The sequence below is a fragment of the Phyllopteryx taeniolatus genome, chromosome 8, assembly GCF_024500385.1.
Source record: "Phyllopteryx taeniolatus isolate TA_2022b chromosome 8, UOR_Ptae_1.2, whole genome shotgun sequence".
In the NCBI taxonomy this organism is placed as follows: Eukaryota; Metazoa; Chordata; class Actinopteri; order Syngnathiformes; family Syngnathidae; genus Phyllopteryx; species Phyllopteryx taeniolatus.
This window is the reverse complement of record NC_084509.1, coordinates 4,220,245-4,247,751: the sequence shown is the minus strand read 5'-3', so window position 1 is coordinate 4,247,751 and position 27,507 is coordinate 4,220,245. Positions and strand designations below refer to the sequence as shown.

The 27,507-nt window shown below is 42.5% G+C and overlaps 1 protein-coding gene across 1 annotated transcript in view; it reads left to right on the top strand.

Moving 5' to 3' along the window:
• The first annotated feature begins 11,277 nt into the window (after nt 1-11,277).
• Nucleotides 11,278-27,507, top strand: part of tiparp (TCDD-inducible poly(ADP-ribose) polymerase) — a 30,136-nt gene continuing 13,906 nt past the window's right edge. The window contains exons 1-2 of the mRNA XM_061781534.1: nt 11,278-11,637; nt 12,585-13,565. Of these exons, the coding sequence (XP_061637518.1) occupies nt 12,604-13,565 (962 nt within the window). The 5' untranslated portion in view covers nt 11,278-11,637; nt 12,585-12,603. The remainder of the gene's footprint in view (nt 11,638-12,584; nt 13,566-27,507) is intronic.

Genomic DNA, 27,507 nt, shown 5'->3' with positions numbered 1-27,507 from the left:
GTCAATTGACACCTAGTGATCACGTTGGATTGGTGCAACGGCGCGCTATGAAGAAGTCGAAGATAAAGTCTAAAAATAGATTGCGCATGCAATAATTAATAAATAAATGTAGCGAGCGGCATGTCGATCAATGTCACTGAGTAAAAGTATTGATTCTTCTTCATATAAATGCTCAAGTAAAATTTAAAATTATGTTGCATTCAAACTTACTCTGAAAAGTACAATTTAGCCAAAATGTCACTTGAGTAAATGTAATGGAGTAAATGTAACAAGTTACTACCCACCTCTGGTAATAATTAACATGAGTCGGATTGAGCACTAGCATTATTGCGTCGTCCAATTATGGTCAGCAAGAAAACAACCAAACTGAAGACCATAAGGCCAAGCAACCAAATGAAAATTGTTTTCTTGAGATCATAAAATTGATTTTGGATATTGTATGTTCAAATAATAATATATATAGTATATCTTCTTAAATCTGATGACCCTTGGACTATTGATCTTTTAGTTATTGATTATAGATATTAACTCCAAATACAAAAGGTCAGTGGGTCAGTAAAAACTTTACCGAGTATTACAAAGTAATACCAAACAAAAAAACACAATCAAAGGTCTATAATAAGATTAAACTCATCATCACTCATTAAATTCCCTTTTGGCTCAATTGGGTGAGCTTTAAACCCCAAATAAACAGATTTTGTCTGAAATTAATTTGAAAGGAAAAATGAAAGGCCAGTGTTAGTGTCTTATAATATATTCTTTTAGAAAAATAGTCATTTTATACTTGGAATGACTCAGTGCTGCAGGGGAAGTAATACAACAAGCTTCACTTTCACAGTCAAAGCAACTATCACAGGCAGTGCATTATCTACTGCTGATTATATTCCGAGATGATGAAGATAATAATTCTCTCTATGAATGTTAAGACAAACAAGTGAAACAAGGAAATAATGGGATACCTTTACTGTTTGAGGAGCTAAAAGAAGCCATATACAGTATCTTATTAATTATTCTGCGATGACATGGATCAGTGGACCCTCGGAAATAAAATGTTTGGCAATCAGAGAGATAATTTTCACATTTTAATTTGAAAAAAGGTCAAGCAACATTGAAGAAATCTGATAATAATAATAGGCTGAGATGAAAATGATGATATGCAAATAGATGCAAAATAAATGTATTAAAAAAATATATAATTTAAAAATACACAAGAAATCTTTGAGAGCAGCTCTTATGAAGGTAAGGTTTGTTGTTGGTAACTATAAATTTACTTCTAATTCCTTATTTCCTATGGATAAATTATTTCTAAATCCAGGAGTGGACCGTTTTCAACCCTTCCGCTTAATTTTCTTTGGGGTAAAATAAAATCAGCTTCAAAACAAGTAAAAGGAACAGCCTGCGATTGGCTGGCGACAACTCCAGACTGTACCCTGCCTTTCACCCAAAGTCATATATGATACCTAATTAGAATGTATTATTACATAATTATTATGATACTTAATACCTAACCCTAATGAAGACATGTGTTGTAGAAAATGGGTGGATATAAAGAACGGCCTCCTGGCTTCTGTGTTTAGACTTCTAAGGGTCCACTGTACTTTAAGTAAACAGAGCACTGCACCGGGGTTAAGGAACATTTAACAAAACACACACAAGCACTGTGGAGTCACATGACCCCAGGAACTTTGAACATGCTGCTAGCCAAATGACAAGTGTCTAAGTCAGTTGGCGAGGAGAATGAAACAGAGCGAGTGAGGCTTGCCAAGGTCTGACTGGGAAAGGAAAGCAGCAGATCATAGTGCGTGACACATCCACACACACACACACACACACACACACACACACACACTCAGAACAAAGTTAAGCTTGTGGAATCAGCTGATGGGAAAGGAAAAACTAAACAGGAAACATTGGCTGCAACAACAGAAACGTGATTAAGGGGGTCTGCTAAGCCTATTAAAAACAGCAAGGTGGACAATGATGCTACAGTACTCTTAATGTGGCTTTTAAATGACACATTTACAGTCGGCCAACAACAGGTGGAGTCCATGTAAAGTAATAGATGTATAGAGGAGGAGAACTGTGGAATTCCAGTCATACACCTGCTGGGCTGGTTTGTGGGTCATTAAAATTCCTTTCCTTCTCTCAGTGGTTGGCTTATCGGAAGCCTCTGTTTGTTCCCCAAGCGACATGTTGGCTCATGTCCACCCACCTGCCAGGCCTCGCCTTCCACCTTCAATGTGTTATCGCCCTGTCCCAGCGCACACTGCGTTCTGTGAGTCTCAGGAAGTTTATACGCCAGTTCCACATGTTGTACTTACTGACAAATGGAAGATTTCCCCTTTTGGATTCTACACCCAAAGTTGATCACCACTTATATTTACCTTCTTTCATTCTGTCTTTCCGTTTTCTTTAGCATTTTGGTGTCTGTTTTGTCTCTGTCTCCACTGGAGCATGTAAGCCGTATCATCTTTTGTGTCACTTTCTGTGATAAGCAAGTAAGCAGGCAAAGTTTTGTGCCCGTGTTCCTCATCACAACAAAAACAATGGCATTAATAAGATGAAGAATGGAGGTGACAGTCGTGATTGTGTTTGAATAAACCAAGTGCCAATTTATTATCCATCCATCCATTTTCTGAACCTTCTATCCCCACTAGGGTCGCAGGTCTCAGCTGACTCGGGTGAGAGGAGGGGTACACCCTGAACTGGTCGCCAGCCAATCGCAGGTCAATTGATTATTGTCTACAAAAAAATTGCAGTGAGTCTGCTTGAGGCATGCAGGTCAAACTCGTGTGAGTACAGTAATTTGACAAAAAAAGTATGAATTCAGCTGAATTCAAATGTCAAATATACCATAAAGTTCTTGTTTTTATGACCTTGTAAGCTTTGTGTAAACATGTCATTTTAATTTTCTGTCATTAAAAGCTGAGAGAACCATAAATAGGAGACTTACCTATTTCATATTCTTAAACCTTTCAAATCATTAAACATACAAGTACTTAAACAACACACAGTGATGGGGAAGGGTGGATTTACATTTATGCTGCCAAATAGTATAGCACGTATTGAGTTTTTATGCAACTTTTAAGATATTTTTTTGTATATTTAATTTTTATTTCGTTTAAATGTTTCCATTCTTCACTTGTATCACTAATCGCTGTATCACGATATGACTACTGTTGTTAAACTAAATAACTAAATATTGCAACAATATTGTACAGCAAGTGACTCCACGTTTCCCCCCTTACATCCTTATTGTGACACATCCCGTTTTAAACTGTGACATGACGAGTGAGCAAATCAACATATCAATGTATCAAACAAGCGTATTTCAATAACAAAGCTGCATTTTTCTTTTCACATTTGAATCTGAAAATAATGCATCTGTATTTTCTTTTTCTGTGACAATTACAAAAGAGATAACACCAGTAAACGGTTAACATGTAATAGTCTTCAACTGTTCAACCTCTCGTTATTCCAAAGAAAGTCACTCAAAAAATAGTAAATATTCTAAGTCAGTGCCAAGACCATCCACAAGAAATACAGTAGAGTATGGCTTTAAAGTTTATTTACTACAGTATAACCCATAAACAAAAATGTTGACATCTTAAGCATGTAATCAATTAATGCATTTACAATAACACCTGTGCGGACGTTGTTTAACTCAATCAAAAAAGCCATCAGAATGTATGTAATCCAGTCTTTAATTATGGTCATATCAAAAGTATTGTGTTGACTTGCTTCAGGGGCATTCATTAATTTAGTTTTCCTGTGCCTTTGAGTGCCACCATAACCACAAGCGCCAAAGCCGATCTCCTTTGTACAAAAAAAATACATACAAATACTGCATGTATGAAATGTACAGTGTTTTAAAGCAAAAAGCAACCAACAATGTCCTTGTTGAATCCCCACAGCTAAATAAGCTAAAAAGAATATCATCGCCACCTAGAGGCTGTCATTTTTTCGGTATTCCCACCACTGCAGTGGGTCTGCGGAATTCCCACGGGATGGGAGCGAATTTTACTATGGGAGGCAGTGGGATCAATCTCAGTGGGAGTTAAAGGGAGAAGGATTTATTTTAAACACTCACTTGGGAATGGGAGGGCATCGGATCGATCTACCTGGGAGTGGGAGCGAGCGGGAGTCAAAACCCATTCCCGTGTCAGCCTCTACGCCACCTAAGGTTGCGGAGGCCGAACTAATGTATGCTAACTGGAATTTCGCAGAGTATAGTGTGAAAAAGTGGAGAGATTATTTATATGTGCAGGTAAACGTATATACCGATTTATGAACAATAGGCTTTGGTGAAATAAAACGGACTGATCACCACACCACAGACATACACACACACACGCAAACACACACCCTCCAGGGCTAATCTTCTATATCCCACCCCCACCTCGACCCAAAAGTCAGACCATGCCTTTGATCAACATTGTGAAGGCACACTGGGTGAGAAGGGGTTGGGAGGTCCCAACCTGTGAAGTGCCGGATATTGTTTTGCTACTTCCTACCCTCTAAGCTATGACCTGTGGAACCTCAGGCAAGGAGCCTTGTGTTTTGGTGACCCTCAACCTCTGCTGTGCTCCTCCCTCCCTCTCTCCCTTTCTTTTCTTTTCCTTTTCCCCTCCTCCGTTCTTCCTTTCACTCATTCCTATCCCCTTGAACCTTAACTATATATTATTAATACTATCCTATTGGAGCTGATCATCTAAATACCACCAAAGTGAAGGCACACAAGCACACACACACATTCCTGCATGGTCTCCATAGCAGCAGAAATCCTTGATAGCCTGCTTTGAACCTGAGTTGGGTGGGTAGGTCACCGGGTTCCTCCACAAAGGGACAACGAGATGGTCCCACCGTCTGTTTTATGCACATTAGAGGTCTTGTGGTGGGCAATGAAGGTCATGTGGTCACTCAACATGAGACTAGGCAGAGATCGGCACTAAAAGTGACCCTTGCTTTTTCAATTGTAAACAACCTCAGTACGCATGGTTCTCTATGTGACTCCTCCTATGACACGCACACAGACAATACCTGTAGAAACTGTTGTTGCAGGATTCCACACACACCTCTTGGACTTGGATATTGTTACTTTAAGTCATAGGTGAGCGTCATTTCCAAGTAGACCAACTGGTTTGATCACAGTAAAGCTTTTGTCTCGTGTCAATCAACAGTGGAACCTCTAAGGTCACACACAATGCAATCTGGGATACTGGTGAAAGTCAGATTTATTTAGATTTTTGAAATAAATTTTCCTATCGGAAATAATGGGAGATAGGGCCAACCCATTGCCTTCATAAAACATGTTTTATGAACACAGCCAGTGTTTCAAGTGATATTTTACCATTCTTAACTGCCATATAATTGTAAAAAAAACAAAAAGTTAACCTTTAATTCATTAATTCATCTACCGTTCTGCTTATCCTCACCAGGGTTGCGGGCGTGCTGGAGCCTATCCCAGCAATCTTCTGGCGAGAGGCGGGGTACACCCTGAACCGGTCACCAGCCAATCGCAGGGCACATAGAAACAAACAACCATTCGCTCTCACATTCACATCTACGGGAAATTTAGATCATTGAATTAACCTACCCTGCATGTCTTTGGGATGTGGGAGGAAACTGGACTACCCGGAGAAAACTCACGCAAGCACGTGGAGAACATGCAAACACCACACAGGCGGGGCCGGGATTTGAACCCCGGACCCCAGAACTGTGAGGCAGATGTGCTAACCAGTCACTCACCCTGCCGCCTAAAGTTAACCATTATTTATTGTAAAAGAATAGTACCATTGCAGTTACACCATAATATAGTTGTCACAAATGCCAAACCAGAAGCCAAAGAAAAAGCAAAACACACGGCCAGGGATAATTCTTTGATGTTTGCTGCTAAGACTTCGGAATATATCCTGAGTTGGCATGTGACATCATGTATGATGATATACAGAACTGTGTTTTGTAGAGGTGCATTTTCCTCAAACATTATTATATTTGACAGGTATGACCAAGGGCGGAGCGGCACGGTGGGCGAATGGTTAGAGCGTCTGCCTCACAGTTCTGAGGTCTGGGGTTCAATCCCCGGCCCCGCCTGTGTGGAGTTTGCATGTTCTCCCCGTGCCTGCGTGGGTTTTCTCCGGGCACTCCGGTTTCCTCCCACATCCCAAAAACATGCATGGTAAGTTAATTGACGACTCTAAATTTCCCGTAGGTGTGAATGTGAGTGCGAATGGTTGTTTATTTATATGTGCCCTGCAAATGGCTGGAAACCAGTTCAGGGTGTCCGCCTCCTGCCCGATGATACCTGGGATAGGCTCCAGCACGCCCGTGACCGTAGTGAGGAGAAGCGGCTCAGAAAATGGAGGAATGGATGGATGGATGGACCAAGGGCGGCACGGTGGACGACTGGTTAGCACATCTGCCTCACAGTTCTGGGGACACAGGTTCACATCTGGCCTCGCCTGTGTGGAGTTTGCATTTTCTCCACGTGCTTGCGTACTCCGGTTTCATCCCATATCCCCAAAAAATGCATGGTAGGTTAATTGAAGACTCTAAATTGCCTGCAGGTGTGAATGTAAGAGTGAATGTTTTTTTGTTGTTGTTTATATGCGCCATGCGATTGGCGACCAGTTCAGGGTGTATGTACCCGCCTCTCGCCCAGAGTCAGCTGGTATACACCTGCAACCCTAGTGAGGATAAGCGGTACGGAAAATGGATGGATGTTAACTTGTATGAATACGTGGGAAAATGGTGGCTACTGTACAGCATGCTATATTGTTATGCATGTATATAATCGAATGAAATGTATTAAAGTTGCTATTAAAATAAAACGAATGCTTGCTTTTACCAAATACTGATACCATGTTAGTTTAGTGGATATTGCCACTCCGAGCCTTATTGCAGCACATAAACTCGTATTGTTCACAACAGTGCTGACATCAACGGGGCTGTCACTGGCACAACTGACATCCTTTTGTCAAACACGCTGATGCAGACAGGCATCATAAGGTCGCTCACACACTCTGTTCCCTCGGCATCATTTTGATTGCAGCCAGCAAACCTCCAGAACCAAAGAGAACTGTAGTGAAATGTGTTGTGTGGAGGGCAGGTGTGTGGACACCAATGCAGATATTCAGCAGCACTGAATATCATGGTTTACACTCAGATAAGTATGCATGTTCTCAAGCATGAATAAGGAACAGATAAGGTCCAAAATCCACACAGGTGAGACCAGATTTGAACACAAGTCCACAGAACTGTGAGGCAGATGTGCTAAGCAGTTGGTCACCGTGCCGCCACAAGTTAACGTCTTTTTAATTGACAACTTTTAGAAAGGTATTCATTTGACAAAATGCTTTTTAAAGTAATGTATCATACTGAGCGGCCTTTCTAATATTTGACCATATAACAGGGGCAAAATAATAAACACATTTGATGTAGTGGTGTATGTTGTGGCCTTTTAGAGTATTTCATAGACACTGAGTTTATTATTGGAAAAAATGCCCAATGGAAGAATAGAGAAGAGCATGGTGCTGTTGTATGCCAATTGTGCAACAAAGACGTTGCTTATCACTGACATACTTCAAGCCTATGCTATCACCTTTAATACAAAACACTGTAGCAAGCACGGACACCAGAGCTAACATTAGCGTCAAGAGTTCTAGTGCGGCCAAGGCTAGTATGTCTTGATAACTAAAAGAAAGAAACTTGAATTGTGAGCATAATGGATTTGTTATGAAATAACACTGAATGTTTATCAAACTGGTATGACCTATGTTAGTTTTGGCACAATAGAGGGATATAGGACAGGGACTGTTTCTGTTTTTTTTTTTTTTTTTTTTACCATTTTAGATTATAGATGGAACATTGGTTTACTTTTGGTCAAGGATATTTTTGGGTTTTCTACTGCTGTGAAAACAAAATCAAATGCGCTTCCAAGACACTGAAAGTGTTTGGGTTTATAAGTCAGTTCAAAGCTTGAATAGCCACCTCAAATTTATGAGTTACAGCCTTGTGAATATTGTCAGCTAAAAATACAACTCGATAAATCAAATTCCTATATTACACCTTAAAAAGAATGCACCAATCTGTTTTTGTGTGTGATGTCCTACAGAAGAATTCTTTTTTTTTTTTTTGAATAATTGTTTACGTTCACATAAGCATCTATTTGTTTGCTGTTTGTATTTAAAAACAGTGCTGATGGTGCCAAAATGTTTCTATTCAATCAAAATGTGATGAAGTGTGATTAATAATTGCAATGCCTCATAGAGCCCCATCACTATTTTCCATAGCACTGAACTGTTTCAAGCATAAAAGACATGTCAAGGCTGAGGGCCTGTCACGTCTACAATAATAATAATATTTGCAGTTATGTGAACAGATCAAAAGAGCTAAACATCCATCCCATCCATCCATTTTCTGAACCGCTTCTCCTCACTAGGGTCACCGGCGTGCTGGAGCCTATCCCAGCTATCATCGGGCAGGAGGCGGGGTACACCCTGAACTGGTTGCCGGCCAATCGCAGGGCACATACAAACAAACTGTGAGTGTGAATGGTACACTCACAGTCACACCTACGGGCAATTTAGAGTCTCCAATTAATGCATTTTTTTTGGGATGTGGGAGGAAACCGGAATGCTCGGAGAAAACCCACACAGGCATGGGGAGAACATGCAAACTCCACACAGGCGGGGCCGGGGATTGAATCCCGGTCCTCAGAACTGTGAGGCAGACACTCTAACCAGTCGTCCACTGTGCCGCCAGAGCGAAACATGTCAACCTTATTTAAAAAAACAAAACAACAACAACAAAAAATGCTGCCTTTTACTATTTCTATTTGCAAACCGGAACCAGTTTACTCGTCTTTTGTATTCTGGTGTGTAGCCACTGTGACTTTAACATCTGACCTCATTTTGCTTCACTGTTTGACCCCCTTCTCAGACTGATGCAGCAAATAAAAAGGTCTGCATGTTATATTGTATGCCCAGCAGTGAGCTTATTGTTCCACCTGTGCTATGACTACAATATCTAAATATTAAAGGATCATCGCGGTGCTCTATTTTGTTTTTGTTTTTATTTCATGTGCTCAAACTGCTAATTGCCATTAGGAGATAGAGTGTCCTCTCAAACAAGTTGAGGCTTGAACAATGGCTCGTCTTTTAGGCATGTCAGCCATGGAAGACTGCTCCAGATCTGTCTGTACGCATCCAGGCAATTACTCTTTTATACGTCAGCTGCTCCCTGTTTAGAATGGGCAAGCCTCTACTTTCCCAATGACCAACTTTCATTTCCACTGCTTTGACAGCATCAGTATTTTTCTCGAAGACAGCTGTACACCATTGGGCTTATTTCTGTCAGATCAGGCTGCAATTTGTGACGATAACATCATGTTCATAGCAGGGAGGGTTGCTTTAAAATCACTGTGACACAAGCAGAAAGTTTTCCCTTACCTTTACAGTTCATGGGGTTAATAGTGGGGATGTTAAAACGTGTGTAAAAGGTGCTTAGGGTGTTTTTAAGATCATGTTAATCTTATGATTTGTTTCATCCATGCCATGGACACAGGATTACAGTAGTACCTCACAATTAACTAGGTAGCCACTGTCACTTGTTATCAAAGGAAGAGTTTTCATTGATTTCACTATTAAAACCGTTTAACTTTTTTTTCCTGTTTTTTCCCCCCCACACTTCTATGCCTCTTGAGAATGTCATCGTTAAAATACAGCCTTTAAGTGTTTCATGATGTAACAGATTGACTCTGGAACAGATTCATTTAAATTTCACGTTTTCCTATAGGCGAAAAAAGTTAAACTCAGAAGAAAATCTATGCGATTGTGAGAAGTTCTACTGTATTTAGTCTCAAGTAGTATTCATACCTTGGAACATATGGTAGTTGATTTGCAATCTTTTAGAAATGCACATCATTGCTGTGGTTGGCTTCCCAGAATCTTCTCTGTACTTTCTGATGTATGGTGACGCAGCTATTAGTTCAGCATTTATTTAGTACTCATTAAACACTTTCGAGAGAAATTTGCATTTTAGAAGCCGCAGCTGTTTGGTGGAGCTGGCTTGTCGGCAAACAATGAAACTGTGGCGACGAGGCCATGCAGCACAGCAGGTTCCTGAAAAAGAAGAATGACTTCTAGTTTAACATGGAGTAAATGGAAGCTGACTCGACACACAACCAGTAAACATTGCAACACCACTGAAAATGAAATACACTGTAGGATTCTTTCACGCAACAGTCCTCCAATTAACATGTCAAAGTTATAAGAACTCACTAACTTTTTTCAATTCAACTTTTCATCTTTTGTTGGTTCTTCTTTAGAGATGTATGATGGCAAAAGTGTCATTAATTTTGATTAAACCTGTTGGCTCCTGACCTAGTAGTTTCTAGGTCTGGCAATACTAACTGTACTGTATTTTGGATGTGTGTGTTTTGGTGAACAACACTAACACTTTAAAAACAAGTGAAAATATATTTGACTATTTGATATGTGTTGCCCCAGCAAATGATCCAATATTTGACAAAGAACCGGAGGCACCTTTTTTTCAGTTGCTACACAAGAACAAAATAGTTGCACTATACAATGCATTTTCTATCTTCATCTGTATTTGTTTAAGAGCAGAACTTCCCCCAAATTACGCCGAGGTTTTCCTTGAAACTTGTTGGACTGGTGGTGCATGTACAAAATAATAACCCAGTAGATGTTGCCGTTTATTTTTATTTATTTTTTTAGATAGGTCACATTGTTCCATGGCTGTTGTGTTAAGAATGTGGGCAACAGTGTATGAGGGATCACAGTGTGCATCACAGTTATAAGGTTCAGGGTTCGGCCGTCCTGTGTGGAGTTTGCATGTTCTTGTGACTCAAGCTCGCACGTGATCTAAGGAGGGCAGGTGTCATAGAAAATGGATGTAAGGATCCTAACAATGTTATTGTATGTTTTTCTGTAAGCTACATACTGGATGTATGGATTCCATATATAGAATTGTGTGTTGACATATTTAGGCCAACACCACCATTCAAAAAATAGTTTTACAGTTTTACATGGGGTCACGTTTTGAGAATTATTCATGGTCTTAATTATTTGGACTAATTTGTGCACTTATCTAACAGAGGTTTCAAATTCAGCATCAGTAGGACTACTCATAGACCAGACAGTTGCCCATTGTGAATGCAGGAGTGGGAACAAAGGCACCCGCTGGCGCCCACCCACGTGCAACTTCTTCCGGCCACCGCTAGACGACTCTGCCCTTGCTCCGTGGACCTCAAGCCCGGATCTCAAGTCCCACCCTCCAGCAGGTTAGGAGGCGGGCCCTGTCCCGGCAGAGGAGAGGCAGCACAGCGATTGCCCTCACAGCTGAACTTCGCTCGTTGTGCTCGCTGATCTCTTTGCTTTGACGAACGGCTCAAGGATACAAAGAGACGGGCGGACATGCGGTAGCGACAGAGCATGAGAGCGACGGCGGCGGCGGCAGCGGAGAGAGACGACGCGGCTTACCCGGACTACCGTCTTGTTTTATCGGCGTACGGATATTACTGTGGAGCTCTCTGACCGGGCTCCGCCGATGTGCTCACCGGTTGTAACGTACCAAAGACCGCTGAGACCTGATAAGGGCGACTTTATCGCACAGGTAGGGCGTATTATTCTCTTTCTATCTATCTATCTATCATTTTTGTTCTTTTTTTCCTGGCGTACCCTCGACGTTGTCGGAACTCTGGATGTTGCGCTGTTGTTGTTTTGGTAGATGGCCACTAGCTACGTAGGCCCATAAAGAAGTCCCGTGCCAGGCGAAGAAACGTATCTTCTTATTTGATGCGGGAAAGCTAAGCTAGCAAGGTGGGTGGAAGAGGAAGGCAGCGCCCGGTGCTCTGGTGTGGTGCTCTTTTTTTGGTCGCTGTTCCGCCGCAGTGGATGTGTGTGTGTGGTGTGTGTGTGGAGGGGGGGGTAGGCTACGTGCAAAGTCGCGTGGGGGCAGCGACGTGTGCGCTGCACGTAGACGACCCCGGGGCTGCGTATCAGACTACCGTGATCAAAATACAACGTCCCGGGGAGAGAGAGAGAGAGAGAGAGAGAGAGAGAGAGAGTGTGTGGTAGTTCCGTGTCACAGCCTTGATTCTATTTCTCTTTCATGGTGGAAGCACAACACCGGCTATTTGTATGGCACCCACAACGTTCGAATAAAAGCGGCATTATACAATTATCACGAGATAAGCGAAGCTGGGTGATTGTGACTCCATCCCCTCGTTCATTTGGCTTGGGTAATATATTTTCCGTTTCGTTTGCTGGTCGCGATCAGGTCGTTTTTCGAACTTATTGCTTGTACGCAGGCAGGCAGTTATATTGCCCTGAGTATTCAAGTGCAATCCACTTGGTTGTTTCTTCGCCGTGTCGCAGGCGTTACACGCAGTACAGGTTTCGTTTCAGCACATAGACGGCGCCGGCTCTCTTTCCGGGAAAGGAAAGGCGCGTTTAATCATCACTTCATGCTACAGGATGACTTCACCTTGGGAAAAGATTAAGAGATTACAGGCATGAGAACCTATGATGACTACTTCTTTATCTTATCTTTCCCCCCAGGACCGCCGAGGTGTGCAACATGGATAAAACTTTGCACATTCTCCAGAAATCCGCAGACGGTGTACCGACTGGGATCTCGCTGGATGTGAGTTTAAACGTGGACGAAGGGGAGGACTTCACGGAACAATCGATCGTGGGACTCTCGGACAAAATACCTCTGGTGAAACCTTATTTCAAAAAGAAGCCGAGGAAATTAGACGCCAAATGCCTTCACCGCGCCTTGGAGGAGCCCATCCTGACCACTCTGCTCAGCGGCGACATGCCGGGGGACGGCGTGTTCGTGCCGCGGAATCAGGCTGGACGCACGCCGGGGAACCTGTGCGCGGCGGTCGCCGCTAAACAGAACTGCATCGTCCCGGTGTGTGGCCTCAAAGACACGCCGGCCGCGGACGCCGCCGCAGCGGGCACCGGAGATGTGGAGATGGCCGATACTACTGCGGAGTTGGAGGAGACGGAGCGGCGAGGGGAGCGCCCCAAGGCGGGCCTCAGGGCTGCGGGGAGCACGGACACAATAACGTCAGCAAGCAGGGATGTACCTCCCATAGTCGCACCCCAGGCTTCTCACCAGGAGGGAGCCATCAAAAGCAATGACCTCTTAACTCACCCCAAACCCCCCCCTACTAAAGACTGCACTTCCCTCCAGGACGCCCACCCCCTACTCCTGCAATCCCCGCAGCCTGACAAAAGAGTGCTTTTTCAGAATAAAAGTGAAGAGGCCTCCCTGGACTTGGTGTTTGAGCTTCTCACCCAGCTTCAGTATCACACACACCAGTCAGACTCCGTGGACATTTGTGTGGATTTCCTCCAAGGACAATGCGTGTATGGCAGTGACTGCGCCCACCACCACACGGTCCTGCCCTACCACTGGCAGATCCGCAGGAGCGAAACTCAGACGTGGCAAAGCATAGCGGATGAGTCCCAGGAACAGCTGGAGCGACTGTACTGCAACCCAGACAATGACCAAGTCAGGCTCAAGTATCAGTAAGTGTCATTCCCACTTTCAAAATGTTTGCTTGTAACTGCAACCAGAGTAACCAGCTTGTGTTGTCATTGCCACGAGTGCCTTTGTATTTTTGTGAGATGTTTTTTGTTTTGTGATGGGTAGATATTCACTCAAGAATTTGCCCTTTAAGCTTTGTTGACAATCCACAAATTGTTAACAAAAATGTTAAGCACAGGAAAAAAAACTTTTTGATATGTATGCAGGGTCAAAAGCTGTAATGTCAAAACAAGTTTCCACCAGATCTCATCGCCATCCACAATTTAGCATAAATGAATGATATATGCATATAACATTTTCAGCCATGTCAAAACTTGGCAGATCTGATGATGTAATGTAATTGGTGCTCGTGTGGAATCTAAGCGAAAGGGCGGTAATGTTTCTTCCATATCCTGTTTCTTCTAGAGCTAAGGCAGAGTTTCCCAAACTTAGGTTGTTGTTGTAGGTAGTTTCACGGCAAAGGACTTTTTGAGTTATGTTTATCGTAAATTATTGTCTTTTGTGTTCCACAAATAGTTTATGTTGATATTATGGCACTGATACATGATCTAGTTTCATAAGTTTGGGTATATGGATAACAATAGAGGTCGATAATGGGTTTCAAGTGCAGTTGGTTGCTGCTTTACTAGATACTTGAGAGTTTTCAGTATTTCTAAAGGATACTGTTTGGTAATGGGATAGGTGCCAATGTCATGACAACACTGGTGCAGTAAGCTGATATGCCGTTTGTACCCAATAAGCTACTTCTCATTCATTGTGTTTGAAACGTCACACGCTTTCTTCTTTGGTTGCATCGGTGCTGACAAACTGGGGACTGGCATGTACACATGGCGTGCAAGTGTCCGTTACGTATAAATATGGGTTTTATTTCATGCCTGCATGTGTGAAAAGTGACTTAATAGCTTTTAATACAACTTATGTCACTAATTTATGTCTCTAAATATATGTGCTTGTTCTTTCTGTTATTGTGTGCAAAGGTAATCTATCAGCTCCTCACCATATGACTTCCCATCTCCCTACTGTGATATTTGTGATTCATTTCCTGTAAGTCAGCCCTCTGCTTGGCTGCAGCTCTGTCCTAAGCAGACTTTAGAGCACTCATGGCAGAGCGTGGTGAACTTCTGTGACCCCCCTGTGCGGTCACTGACACAGCCGCACTTGGCAGCTTCCATCTCTCCCTCAGTCATAGACATGCACACAATAGAGCACACACATACTTACACACACACTCTCTCGCTCGCTCTCTACTCAGCACGCAGATGCTCACACGAATGAGAAGAGAGAAGCTCAGTGGCTCGCAGCGCTCACACGCACACAGTTTAGCAGACAGAGATAAACCTCTTTTTCACTCTCCTCTCACATGCCCACAGTTACACACACACACACACATACACGCACACATGCAAGCACTTTCAAACCATGGTGGGGTGACATTAAGGAGCATGCCGTTTCCTGCGGAACTGTACTGTATGCATGCATCGCCAAACGCAGAGAGAACATGCACGGTGACCTTGTTCTAAATAGGAAAAGTACCTCTAAGAAGCCGTTTACACGAGTTGTGTCTTGTTGGTCAATATTACTTTGTGTGCTAGATGCAGCAGGAACAGCACATCTTTAGTTAGGTATGCTACACCTACGCAATCTGACTACAAGAGGTATCAGAAATCTCTACACAAGGCACTGTAATTCTGCACCACTCCAACAACAATAATGAACATTTTGTCAAATGAGTGACATTGTCAAACATAATTATTCTAATATTGTAATCTAAACTTTTGGAAAATCATCATTACGTTGTGCAGCTACATCTTATGTAGTGTATTTACCTCAACATTGGAGCATGGTTTTCATCAAAAACTGCTCATTTTCTTAGTGGACCATCGCAATGGCTGTTTTCCTTGTGGGTTACATCCTCGACACCTTGAGCAAGACACTGAAGCCCCAGTTGCTCCTGGCGCTGCGTCATCAGTGTGTGAATGAGCTGTTACTTTCCTGTTGCGACTATAATTTCCAGGAATCGTGTGACTGGCTGAATAATGTGACAATGTAAAAGCACTTTGAATACCTTGATGGCATAAAAGCACTACACAAGTGAAGCCCACTTGTAAATGTACAAATCTACGCCATTTCTTTAACGTAAGATACACATTGCTAAGGCTTTTTATCATGTTACCATTCTACTCTCAGTTTGTCCAAGTCTTCTACATCCCCTAACCACATCACCTGGGACCAGTCTCACCAAGATAGATTTAAGGATTAGGGGAGGAATTTAAGGTTTGCAGTATTAGGCAGGATGTGCACTCAAGTCAACTTCTACACTTGTAAACAGGTTAACTCTACTCTGTATGGTTACCTGTATAGTCAATTATACTGATAAATCAATAAAAATTCCTAGAAGACTATCTACCTCAGTGTCCTTTAAGCATCTCAGATGCTTTGGTTCCCTAAAGCAACTGAACTGGACGGTGGCAAACCCACGGTGCTTATGAGGCGACTGACCCTCGCACATATAAAACAACTCGCTGCAACAGAAACACTGTGACCCCGGTGTTCTTACCAGCAAACAGGATTTTGAGGTGGCACATATAACTTACTGCACTTTTTTTTCAATGGCGACTGGCTAAATCTCGCTTTTAAACACAAACATCTACTGTCGTCGTGAAACCCCGCATGATATGACATGATGTTTTTGTCTGTGATGTTATGAAGCCATTCATCATCAATTAAACTAATGACCGACAGTCGACAAGTTGCCAAACTGCACACTTGTGTGACAGTTCAGTTGGTTTTGGCCGCCTCGCTCAGTGTGCGGCGGGCCGAAGGAGCTTCTTCTATTCAAGAGGGTAGTGCTTCATCATATGAACCCAAGGGCCAAATCGGTGAGCCACTGTGTGCCTTTATCTTAATAGACCCCAGGCAGTTTCAGCTTTGCGTGTACGCACAAAGATTCACGTCAGTTGTTGACTTCAACTGAAGCTCTATGCAAAGTGCTCTTCAAACAGGATATGCACCTGGTGATGTCAAACCAAATTCGGTTGTGAGTGTCTTCCGCTCTTATACAGCCAGACAGGCTCATCTGGCTCCCGTGATAGAAACTGCAGATGCCACAAAGATTGAAGCAATGGCATTAAAATACACACTTTTGTCGGTCACAATCTTCATGCATCTTTTCTGAGCTGTACATTGGTTGTTTGGCTTGGGTTTTGTTCATTCATGCAGGAAGTAAAAAAAATATAAATAATAAGTTCAATCCCCGGCCCCGCCTGTGTGGAGTTTGCATGTTCTCCCCGTGCCTGCGTGGGTTTTCTCCGGGCACTGCGGTTTCCTTCCACATCCCAAAAACATGCATGAATTGGAGACTCTAAATTGCCCGTAGGTGTGACTGTGAGTGTGAATGGTTGTTTGTTTGTATGTGCCCTGCGATTGGCTGGCAACCAGTTCAGGGTGTACCCCGCCTCCTGCCCGATGATAGCTGGGATAGGCTCCAGCACGCCCGCGACCCTGGTGAGGAGAAGCGGCTCAGAAAATGGATGGATGGATGGATGGATGGATAATAGCTTCAGTCCAAAAAGTTTGACTCTTGGTAGGGAGAAAACAACGTGCATGTGAAACACATTCATTCCATGAGCACATGACCTCTCACTAAAACATGACAAATACCACTCCCAAGTCTAACAACTTAGCAAGTTTGTCTTGTTTAGGTAGTCATCTGCATATAATAAAGTTGTGATTTTAAAGGGACGAGGGTAGGGCTGGGCAATATGGCCTTAAAATATATTTCTCTTGGAAAAATTTTCCTTTAGTCCAAACATTCATGTATACAAAATCCTTAATAAATTAACGTTTTCAATGCTCAAACAGCATGGCTCAGCTGGTCCATGTCTGTTGTCACTTCCCCTCCAGCTTTCACAGTCTTTTCACATGAATAGTTGTACAGGGGATCTAAGGGAACTCTGCAAAATATTCTTAGCTTGGAAGCCCATACTTTAGGTCAAACGTTTCCAACATGTCAATAAATTACTGCTTTTGAATCATGTAAATCGGCACCATGTCTTTGAAAATATTCAGCATGATTGACTCTGGGATTGTCTTGCACTCGTTTCTGCTCCTTTTTTGTCCAGAAAAACAATGCATGGATGATTCCCCTAATTTTGTTTGTTTTCTGGAAAGTATAAAGTCTGTTTAAAAAATAAATAAATACAAATAAAAAATAAAAGTCGCCAAATATTGTGACAACACTGACTGTGGTTTTGTAAACTAGCTCCATTCTGTTCACAGCCATGTTTTTAATAGAAGCAGTGCACATCAGCAGGGATGCACTTTGAACTACGGAAGCCGCTAAAAATGTACATATTTTTTCCCCCCATCAAATACTCAAATTAATCAATAAAAGCGATTAGTCACCTAGATGGGTGACTCTCTGTTTTAATGTTCTGAATTTTTTTAGTGGTATAACGAGTCAGTCACTAGATCAACATTTGGATTTGTATTTCTACGATCCAACTGCTTCAAGCTGTGCTCTGTAAATTGGCCTGTCAGATGAATTAGATCGATTTAAAATAATTCTAAAAGATAATCCAATGATTGTATTGCTACTCGGAAATAACACATTGGATTTAAGCACAGCAGCCTTTATATGGATTAGAGGTGCAACGATTAATCGACAACTGATTGATTGTCAAATTAATAAAGATTTTTGATCAACGATGAATTGTTTATAGACCTTGTTGAACTTAAAATCTTCAGAATTTCAGCCTCTCAACAGTATATATGAATACAATTTTACAGTATTATAATAATAAAGTAGTACATGTTGATAATTATATTTAATATAATTATAAAGCAGATGTGTTTCATCAAAATAAGATTAAGTTGGCCTGTCTATGACGTTGTCGTCTCACACCGGCAATGCTGGCAGACATTAAAATGTAGCATGGCGGATGTCTATGAGAAGCCGGCAAGCCTGAAATTATCAAGCCACCATTATCGTTATGGTCCAGTGTGTGGAAACACTTTGTCGTTTACAAAGACGGAGATGTTCTAACAATTGCTGTTTCGCTAACCACCTATGAAGGTGCCATGGGATTTTCACATAACGCCGGCTGTCCAGGAAACCCCTTGCAGTGGTCCTTCTACAGCAGCAGCCACGAAAGGTATAAAAAGTTTTCACTGCACATTAATGCTGCAAAGTTTACAACGGCATAGCGTTTGTGTGGGTAACATGACTTCCAGAACAACAGTACCAAAGTACTGTCCCTTTACAGTCAATCGCGTGCTTCAGGCTACACTTTTGACATATTGGATCCCCCCATGTATGTATCTCAGTGATTGATATTACACTGTCACTATCAAAATCTCTTTAGAATCGATTATCCTATAGATATTTCGTCGAGTACTCGAGTATTTTTAATTCTTCTTTTCCTTTCGGCTTGTCCCTTTAGGGGTCTCCACAGCGTGTCATCCTTTTCCATGTAAGCCTATCTCCTGCATCCTCCTCTCGAACACCAACTGCCCTCATCTCTTCCGTTACAACATCAATTAACCTTCTCTTTGGTCTTCCTCTAGCTCTCTTGCCTGGGAGCTCCATCCTCATAATCCTTCTACCAATATACTCACTATTTCTCCTCTGGACGTGTCCAAACCATTGAAGTCATCGCTCTCTAACTTTGTCTCCAAAACATTGAACCTTGGCTGTCCCTCTGATGAGCTCATTTCTAATTATATCCAACCTGGTCAATCAGATAGCGAACCTCAACATCTTCATTTCCGCCACCTCTGCTTCCTGTTGTCTCTTCAGTGCCACTGTCTCGAATCCGTACATCATGGCTAGCCTCACCACTGTTTTATGAACTTTGCCCACTTCTGTCACATAACACACCTGACACCTTTCTCCACCCGTTCCAACCTGCTTGGACCCGTTTCTTCACTTCCTGACCACACTCACCATTGCCCTGGACGGTAGACCCCAAGTATTTAAAGTCCTCCACCCTTGCTATCTCTTCTCCCTGTAGCCTCACTCTTCCCCCACCGCCCGTCTCATTCATGCACATATATTCTGTCTTACTTCGGCTAATCTTCATTCCTCTGCTTTCCACTGCATGCCTCCATCTTGCTAACTGTTCCTCCACCTGCTCCCTGCTTTCACTGCAGATCGCAATGTCATCTGCAAACATCATGGTCCACGGGGATTCCAGTCTAACCTCATTTGTCAGCCTATCCATCACCACTGGAAACAGGAAGGGGCTCAAGGCTGATCCCTGATGCAGTCCCACCTCCACCTTAAATTCGTCTACAGCACACCTCACCACTGTTCTGCTGTCCTCGTACATTTCCTGTATTATTCTAACATACTGCTCTGCCACTCCAGAAGCCGCATGCAGTACCACAGTTCCTCTCTGGGTACTCTGTCATAGGCTTTCTCTAAATCTACAAAGACACAATGTAGCTCCTTCTGACCTTCTCTGTACTTTTCCATCAACATCCTCAAGGCAAATAATGCATCTGTGGTACTCTTTCTAGGCATGAAACCATACTGTTGCTTGCAAATACTCACTTCTGTCCTGAGTCTAGCCTCCATTACACTTTCCCATAACTTCATTGTGTGGCTTATCAACTTTATTCTTCTATAGTTCCCACAGCTCTGCACATCACCCTTGATCTTAAAAGTGGACACCAGCACACTTTTCCTCCATTCTTCTGGCATCTTCTCACACGCTAGAATTCTATTGAACAAGCTGGTCAAATACTCCAGCCACCTCTCCTAGATGCTTCCATACCTCCACAGGAATGTCATCAGGACCAACTGCCTTTCCGGTCACGTTTCGGGTTTGGTCGAAGGCGAGGAACGCAAGGCAAGAACATGGAGGACCCAAGTGAAGGGAAGCAGGGAGACAAGGCAGGAGTGCGGGAGTCTAAAAAAAAAAGATATTTAATCTTCAAAAACAGCCAACAAGGAACGTGGACAAAGCAAAACTAAACAAAGTCCCACAACCAAAGAAACACTTAAATACCTAAAACTGGAAACAAACTATCACTGGTGAGTAGGACGTAGAACAGATAGGGACAATGACACCTGACAATGACATACTGCAAAGACAACAACAATGAACCGACAAGAACTGAAAGAAACCAGGGTACTAAATACAAACAGATTGACGAGACAACGGGGAACACCTGGTCAAGACACGAGTGGCTGGAGAGAGCTGATTGGTCGACACTAGGTAGATGAGAACAGGTGGACGCAACAACCTAATGAGCACACGACAAACATGGAACACAGGAAAACATGGAACAAAACTAAACACAACCCAAACCAAAACACAGACCATGACATTTCCATTTTTCATCCTCTTTCTAACTTCCCCCTTACTAATCATTGCCACTTCCTGGTCCACCACACTCGCCTCTTCTACTCTCCCTTCTCTCTCATTTTCCTCATTCATCAACTCCTTGAAGTATTCTTTCCATCTCGCTAGCACACTACTGGCACCAGTCAACATATTTCCATCTCTATCCTGAATCACCCTAACCTGCTGCACATCCTTCCCATCTCTATCCCTCTGTCTGGCCAATCTGTATAGATCCTTTTCTCCTTCTTTTGTGTCCAACCTGGCATACATGTCATCATACGCCTCTTGTTTGGCCTTTGCCACCTCTACCTTTTGCCCTATGTCGCATCTCAATATATATTCCTTTCGCCTCTCCTCGGTCCTCTCAGTGTTCCACTTCTTCTTAGGTAACCTTTTTCCTTGTATGATTTCCTGTACTGTGAGGTTCCACCACCAAGTGTCATTCTCTCCTTTCCTGCCAGAAGATACACCAAGTACTCTCCTGCCTGCCTCTCTGATCACCTTGGCTGCAGTGGTCCAGTCTTCTGGAAGCTTCGCCTGTCCACTGAGAGCCTGTCTCACCTCTTCCCGAAAAGCTGCACAACACTCATCCTGTCTCAGCTTCCACCACATGGTTCTCTGCTCTGCCTTTGTCTTCCTAATCTCCCTCCCCACCACCAGAGCCATCTTACACACCACCATCCTATGTTGTCTAGCCACACTCTCCCCTACCACTACCTTACAGTCAATAACCTCCTTCAGAATACATCGTCTGCACAAGATGTAATCCACCTGTGTGCTTCTACCACCGCTCTTGTAGGTCACCCTATGTTCCTGCCTCTTCTGGAAAAAAGTGTTCACTTCAGCCATTTGTATCCTTTTTGCAAAGTCTGCCACCATCTGCCCCTCCAAGTTCCTTTCCTGGATGCCGTACTTACCCATCACTTCTTCATCACCCCTATTTCCTTCACCAACATGTCCGTTACAATCTGCACCAATCACGACTCTCTCTCTGTCTTGGGTGCTCAGAACTACTTTATTTAGCTCCTTCCAGAATTTGTCTTTCACCTCTAGGTCACATCCAACCTGTGGGGCATAGCCGCTAATCACATTATACATAACACCCTCAATTTCAAACTTCAGCCTCATCACTCGATCTGATACTCTTTTCACCTCCAAGACATTCTTAGCCAACTCTTCTTTTAAAATAACCCCGACTCCATTTAGCTTCCCATTTACACCATGGTAAAATAATTTAAACCCTGCCTCTAAACTTCTAGCCTTACTGCCTTTCCACCTGGTCTCCTGGACACACAATATATCAACCTTTTTCCTAATCATCATGTCAACCAACTCCCGAGATTTTCCTGTCATAGTCCCAACATTCAAAGTCCCCACATTCAGTTCTAGGCTCTTTGCTTTCCTCTTCTCTTTCTGCCAAAGAACCCGCTTTCCACCTCTTCACCACAATAGCTGAATTTCCACCAGGGCCCTGCAGGTTGACGGTGGCGGACGTTGTTAACCCGGGCCACGACCGATCCGGTATGGAATTTTTTGAATGAACGCTCATATTTGTTTGGCAAAGTTTTAAGCCGGATGCCCTTCCTGACGCAACGCTCTGCATTTATCCGGGCTTGGGACTGGCCTTCAGTTTGCAATGGCTCGTGCCCCCCATAGAGCTGCATTACTCAAGTATTTTTAATTAATTTAATTTATTTTTTTATTTTACTACTAACATGCATTTTATCCTCATTTATAAGGGCTGGGCTTCTATCCTTAAACTGCATATGTGGGGTACTGAGAATTTGAGACAACAAAATCAGCTTTTACTAACCGGTTAGCATCCGCAATTAGCATTCATACGCAAGGCATTATCATTTTAGGTTTAAAAAAATTCTTAACTACCATTCAGCTCACTCATGCATCATGTTATATGTACATTACGAATGTAGTAGTGTCTTAAAAATCACTTACAGACGCTCCTCTGTAGCTTTTGCCATTGTTTTTAATTGGCCCAACATTGCATCCTTCTGCAACAAATGTCCATGCGGTGAACATGGACTGTGGTCAAATGGTTCTGGTGGCGCAAATATGCTTTTATTGATATTTTGTATTGCCTCATGGCTGAAATTTTTGCGTCGACCAATTTTTGTGGCCAAGTTAGCCAATTAAAAAAAAATAATATATATATATATATATATATATATATATATATAAGTATTTATTTTGGCGGCACGGTGGACGACTGGTTAGAGCGTCAGCCTCACAGTTCTGAGGACCGGGGTTCAATCCCCGGCCCCGCCTGTTTGGAGTTTGCATGTTCACCCCATGCCTGCGTGGGTTTTCTCCGGGCACTCCGGTTTCCTCCGACACCCTAAAAACATGCATGAATTGGAGACTCTAAAATTGCCCGTAGGTGTGAATGTGAGTGTGAATGGTTGTTTGTTTGTATGTGCCCTGCGATTGGCTGGCAACCAGTTCAGGGTGTACCCCGCCTCCTGCCCGATGATAGCTGGGATAGGCTCCAGCACGCCCGTGACCCTTGTGAGGAGAAGCGGCTCAGAAAATGGATGGATGGATGGATGTATTTATTTTCCCCCACAGCCCTAGTTGATATATTCATATTGTCCACTGACCCGGTGTAATAAAATCAGCAATTTGTTGTTCATCACTATAATGTGGTTGTGGCGAGTATTAACATTTGTGTACATACATGACCAAAACCATATTGTTCGTTTCTAGGGCTGACAGTGGTAAATTGTGTGTTTTGGTTGTGTGCTTATTGTGGCTTTGCGACTTCAAGAGTTGATCCTGAGAGTTCATCACAGTTCTGGTCCATTCAGCGCTTGGTTCTGTCAAAAGCATTTTGCTGCGCTAGCCGGGAGCCACATCTCTTTGATGATGGTCTATTGAGACTCAATCCACCCAGTCTATTCATGAGAGCATGCACGCACCGGGTGAACACTGTGGTTACCTCAGTCAAATGATAAGATAGACAGCGAGCTCAAGAGCAGTAGATGACTGAACAAGCTTGACTGTCATTTATAGCAACACTAACACGCTTTGTCGTCTGCCATGCTGAGCTCTTTCTGTTTCTGCTTATTATGTGCCCCAAAGTTCAGTTTTAAGTGTGAGTTGTGTGCTACACTATTCCCTTGTGTAAATTATCCACAGCACAGGTTAATCCCAACCATATGATAAACAGGAATGAAGGGTTTGCTTTATCCGCTTTAGTTATGAAGTCAGCAGTGAGTTGGGACGTTGCCGTGATTACCTCTAGTTAGACAAGTTACACTGTAATAATCCTCGGCAGTCCAGTTATTGGTTAACAGCACTATACTGCTGAACATGTATGTTTTTATATGCAAGAGAGGGGTTCTGTACTTTCTGTAATTCCTCCCATGAATAGAACACAGCATGTGATGGTAGATTTAGAAAACAGAACGTCTCAAGCCTGTAATTCCTATAATAAATTTGTGTGTAATCAGGTCGTATTTTGGGACTTGAAAGACTGCTTGCTAATTTTTGCATAACCTCGTGACAAAGCGCACGTGTGTGTGTGTCTGTGTGTGTGTGTCTCAGTGTGTATTTGCAGGCGAATGACAGTTTGAGATAGGACTCTTTTGTTCGTCAGGTGATAAAAGGCTTGCTTGTCATTAACTGACATTAATAGTCACAGAAGACGAAGGGCAATGTGACCTGACACCACGTGTGTGTGTGTGTGTGTGTGTGTGTGTGTGTGTGTGTGTGTGAAGTCAGATTGGTATCTTCTCTCATTCTGTGTCATGAAGTTTATATAAAACTCAAGATGGTTTTGTCTTTTGCGTTTAAGCTATTGTGTGTGTTGTGTGCAAACATAAGCTGTGCGTATGTGTTCTTGCATACCATTCATCAGCAGGGTGAGGTCAAGGTAGTCAATATAGTCAAGTTATCAGTCAAGAATAGGGATGGGTATTCAAATTACCACCGGTAACGTCCTTGAAGGATGATCGAAAGATAGATATCCTTAATTATGCTTTATTATTGTTATCATCCAACTATTCTCTGTACCGCTTATCTTCACTATGGTCGCGGGTATGCCGGAACCTATCCCGGCTGACTTTGGGCGAGAGGTGGGGTACACCCTGAACTGGTCGCCAGCCAATCGCAGGGCACGTAGAGACAAACAAACATTCACTCACATTTACACCTACGGACAATTTGGAGTCTTCAATTAACCTACCATGCATGTTTTTCGAATGTGGGAGGAAACCGGAGTACCCAGAGAAAACCCACTCAGGCACACGGAGAACATGCAAACTACACACAGGAAGGCCAGATCGGCTAACCAGTCGTGACACCGCCATTACAGTGTTATTAAGCTATAAAAATCCTTATTGCTGTAAGAGCTGCAGATCACAATACTTTGACTTACTGTTGTAGTTTCTTCTGCAGCCCGTTGAGAAGAATTACTTGTTTGGTCAGGAGTAAAACAGGAATCGCTGTCACCAGGGATTCAATGAATACAATCTATCAGGTTGTGGTAATTGTGACGTTGCAACACGTAGAAAACAGATGAAAGTGCAAACTTACCGAGCGCTTCATTGGTGTCACATGTACGCAGATAGCTTGACATCTGATAGCTCATTTTCTGCCCAAGATGCTCCCTTAAAACTTGGCTTTTTCTTTTCTTTTTCACTAGAGCTAAATCCCAATGTTGAGTTATTTTGCTCTAGTCCTATTTCGCCCACTTCGCTGTACACCAAATCTTCCTTTTTACTCTCTTGCAATCAATAAAATAAGAGCCCAATTAACATTGTTTCACACATTTTTTCCCACTTTTTAGTTTGAAAAGAGACCGAACAGGGGGGAAAAGATAAAGATTACAAATTCATCAACTTATTTTGCTCCAGAGAAAGTGATTTATTGGTCTGAAAGAAATCTAATTCAATGAACAGAACGTCAATATCAATCAAATTGTACACATTAACAAAATTCCTTGTGATCAAAACTCTGTAAATTGATTTTCATGCAGATCGCTATTCAGCAGTTTTCCTTGATCTCAGTGTTAAACTCCAGCCACATATCTTTCATGCCTAGTTCGTTTGTGATCTTGAAAGGGACGCCTGACATTTGAATCAGTTTTCATTATCAGTCTCTACATTGAAGTGGATTTCTGTCAGCCAATGAAGCTGACTAATTTCTCTATCTGCACCCTACATCGCTCACGTTTTGTACCTCGGCTGATTTTAGACTCTTAAAGCCCTAAGAACTGAGGGAGGGGACATCCTCAACCATGAGCTTAATGTTTTGGTGTAGAGCAGAACAGGAACACGCTCTCAAAGGAACAATCCAACACAGGCAGAAGACGTGTGCATTCCTTCCCCTTTTCTGTGTTTTCAGAACCCGAAATGCTTAAAAATTAGAATGCAGTATCACCGAGTAAGGTGCAAACCCACCAAGGCCAAACAACCAAATGCAACTGCCCTCTAATTGTGCTTTTACCAACTCAATTCTTAAGCATATATTGTCACTGTCCATTTATAACCTGGTATGGTTTTCGATTGACTTATAAACCTGAAACAAACTGTGGTGACTGTTTTCTTACTCGTCTCCCTCAGACAAACAAGGCGTTTGTACCTCTTTGAACACTTCTGTCTGCCAATGAAAATAATCATTAAAAACACTGAATCAACATGTTTTTATCTGTGGTTCAGCTAAGCTGTGTTTGAAAACATAGAGGACAAAACAGATATTAAGCTGTAGGGTAGGATATATTGTGATTGTCTTCAGAACATGGAAATAAAACATTTTTGTTGTTTAACGGCACAACTTGAATACACGTTCACATGTTATTGTCAAATAGCAACCATATACAGTTATAATTCAAATGTGACTATATTGGATTTTATCAAGTTTACTGTGAAATTGTGTAAAAACGTCCTCAATATGTTGAAAATTTTCCCCAAAAACGAAGCAGCAACTTTAACCATCAAAATCCTCATTTAAATGTTGCAGGTTATCATTGTGCAACCCTTCTGCAAAGTTTTGTGGACAAACAAGCAATGATTAAAACATAATCTCTTTGTACAAGGTTATAAAAATGTGACCTTTTCAAAACCGATAACGTGAATAACATGACATCAGTCTGTTTCTGTGCGTGTGTGTGTGTGTGTGTGTGTGTGTGTGTGTTTCTGTATGTATTTGTGTGTGTGAAAGAAGCATTCGTCAGCAGAGCTTATCGACTGTTTTATCCAGGCATGACTGGATGAGGCTAGCATGTGTGTACATGAATCTTGCCTAAAGAATGTATGTGAGTGAGCGCTCCATTTTGTTTTTTTATTTGTCTGTGACGTTCACACTAGCATGACTGATGCTGGTATGCAAGTCCTTGTGTGTGTGTGTGTGTGATTGTGCAGCCGTGAGAAAATTGCAAGGCATATGTGTACTTGTAGGGGCGGGGTGGTGGCAGTTGGGGTTAGATGAACACCCTTTTTGACAATGTTGTGAGTTTTCTTAAAAAAATTTATGTGGGGGGGAAAGGCTTGTTCTTTTTCCAGTAACAATCCCGCCTCGCCCTTCGCATTATGACTGTGAATGTTTACCTGCTTGGTAC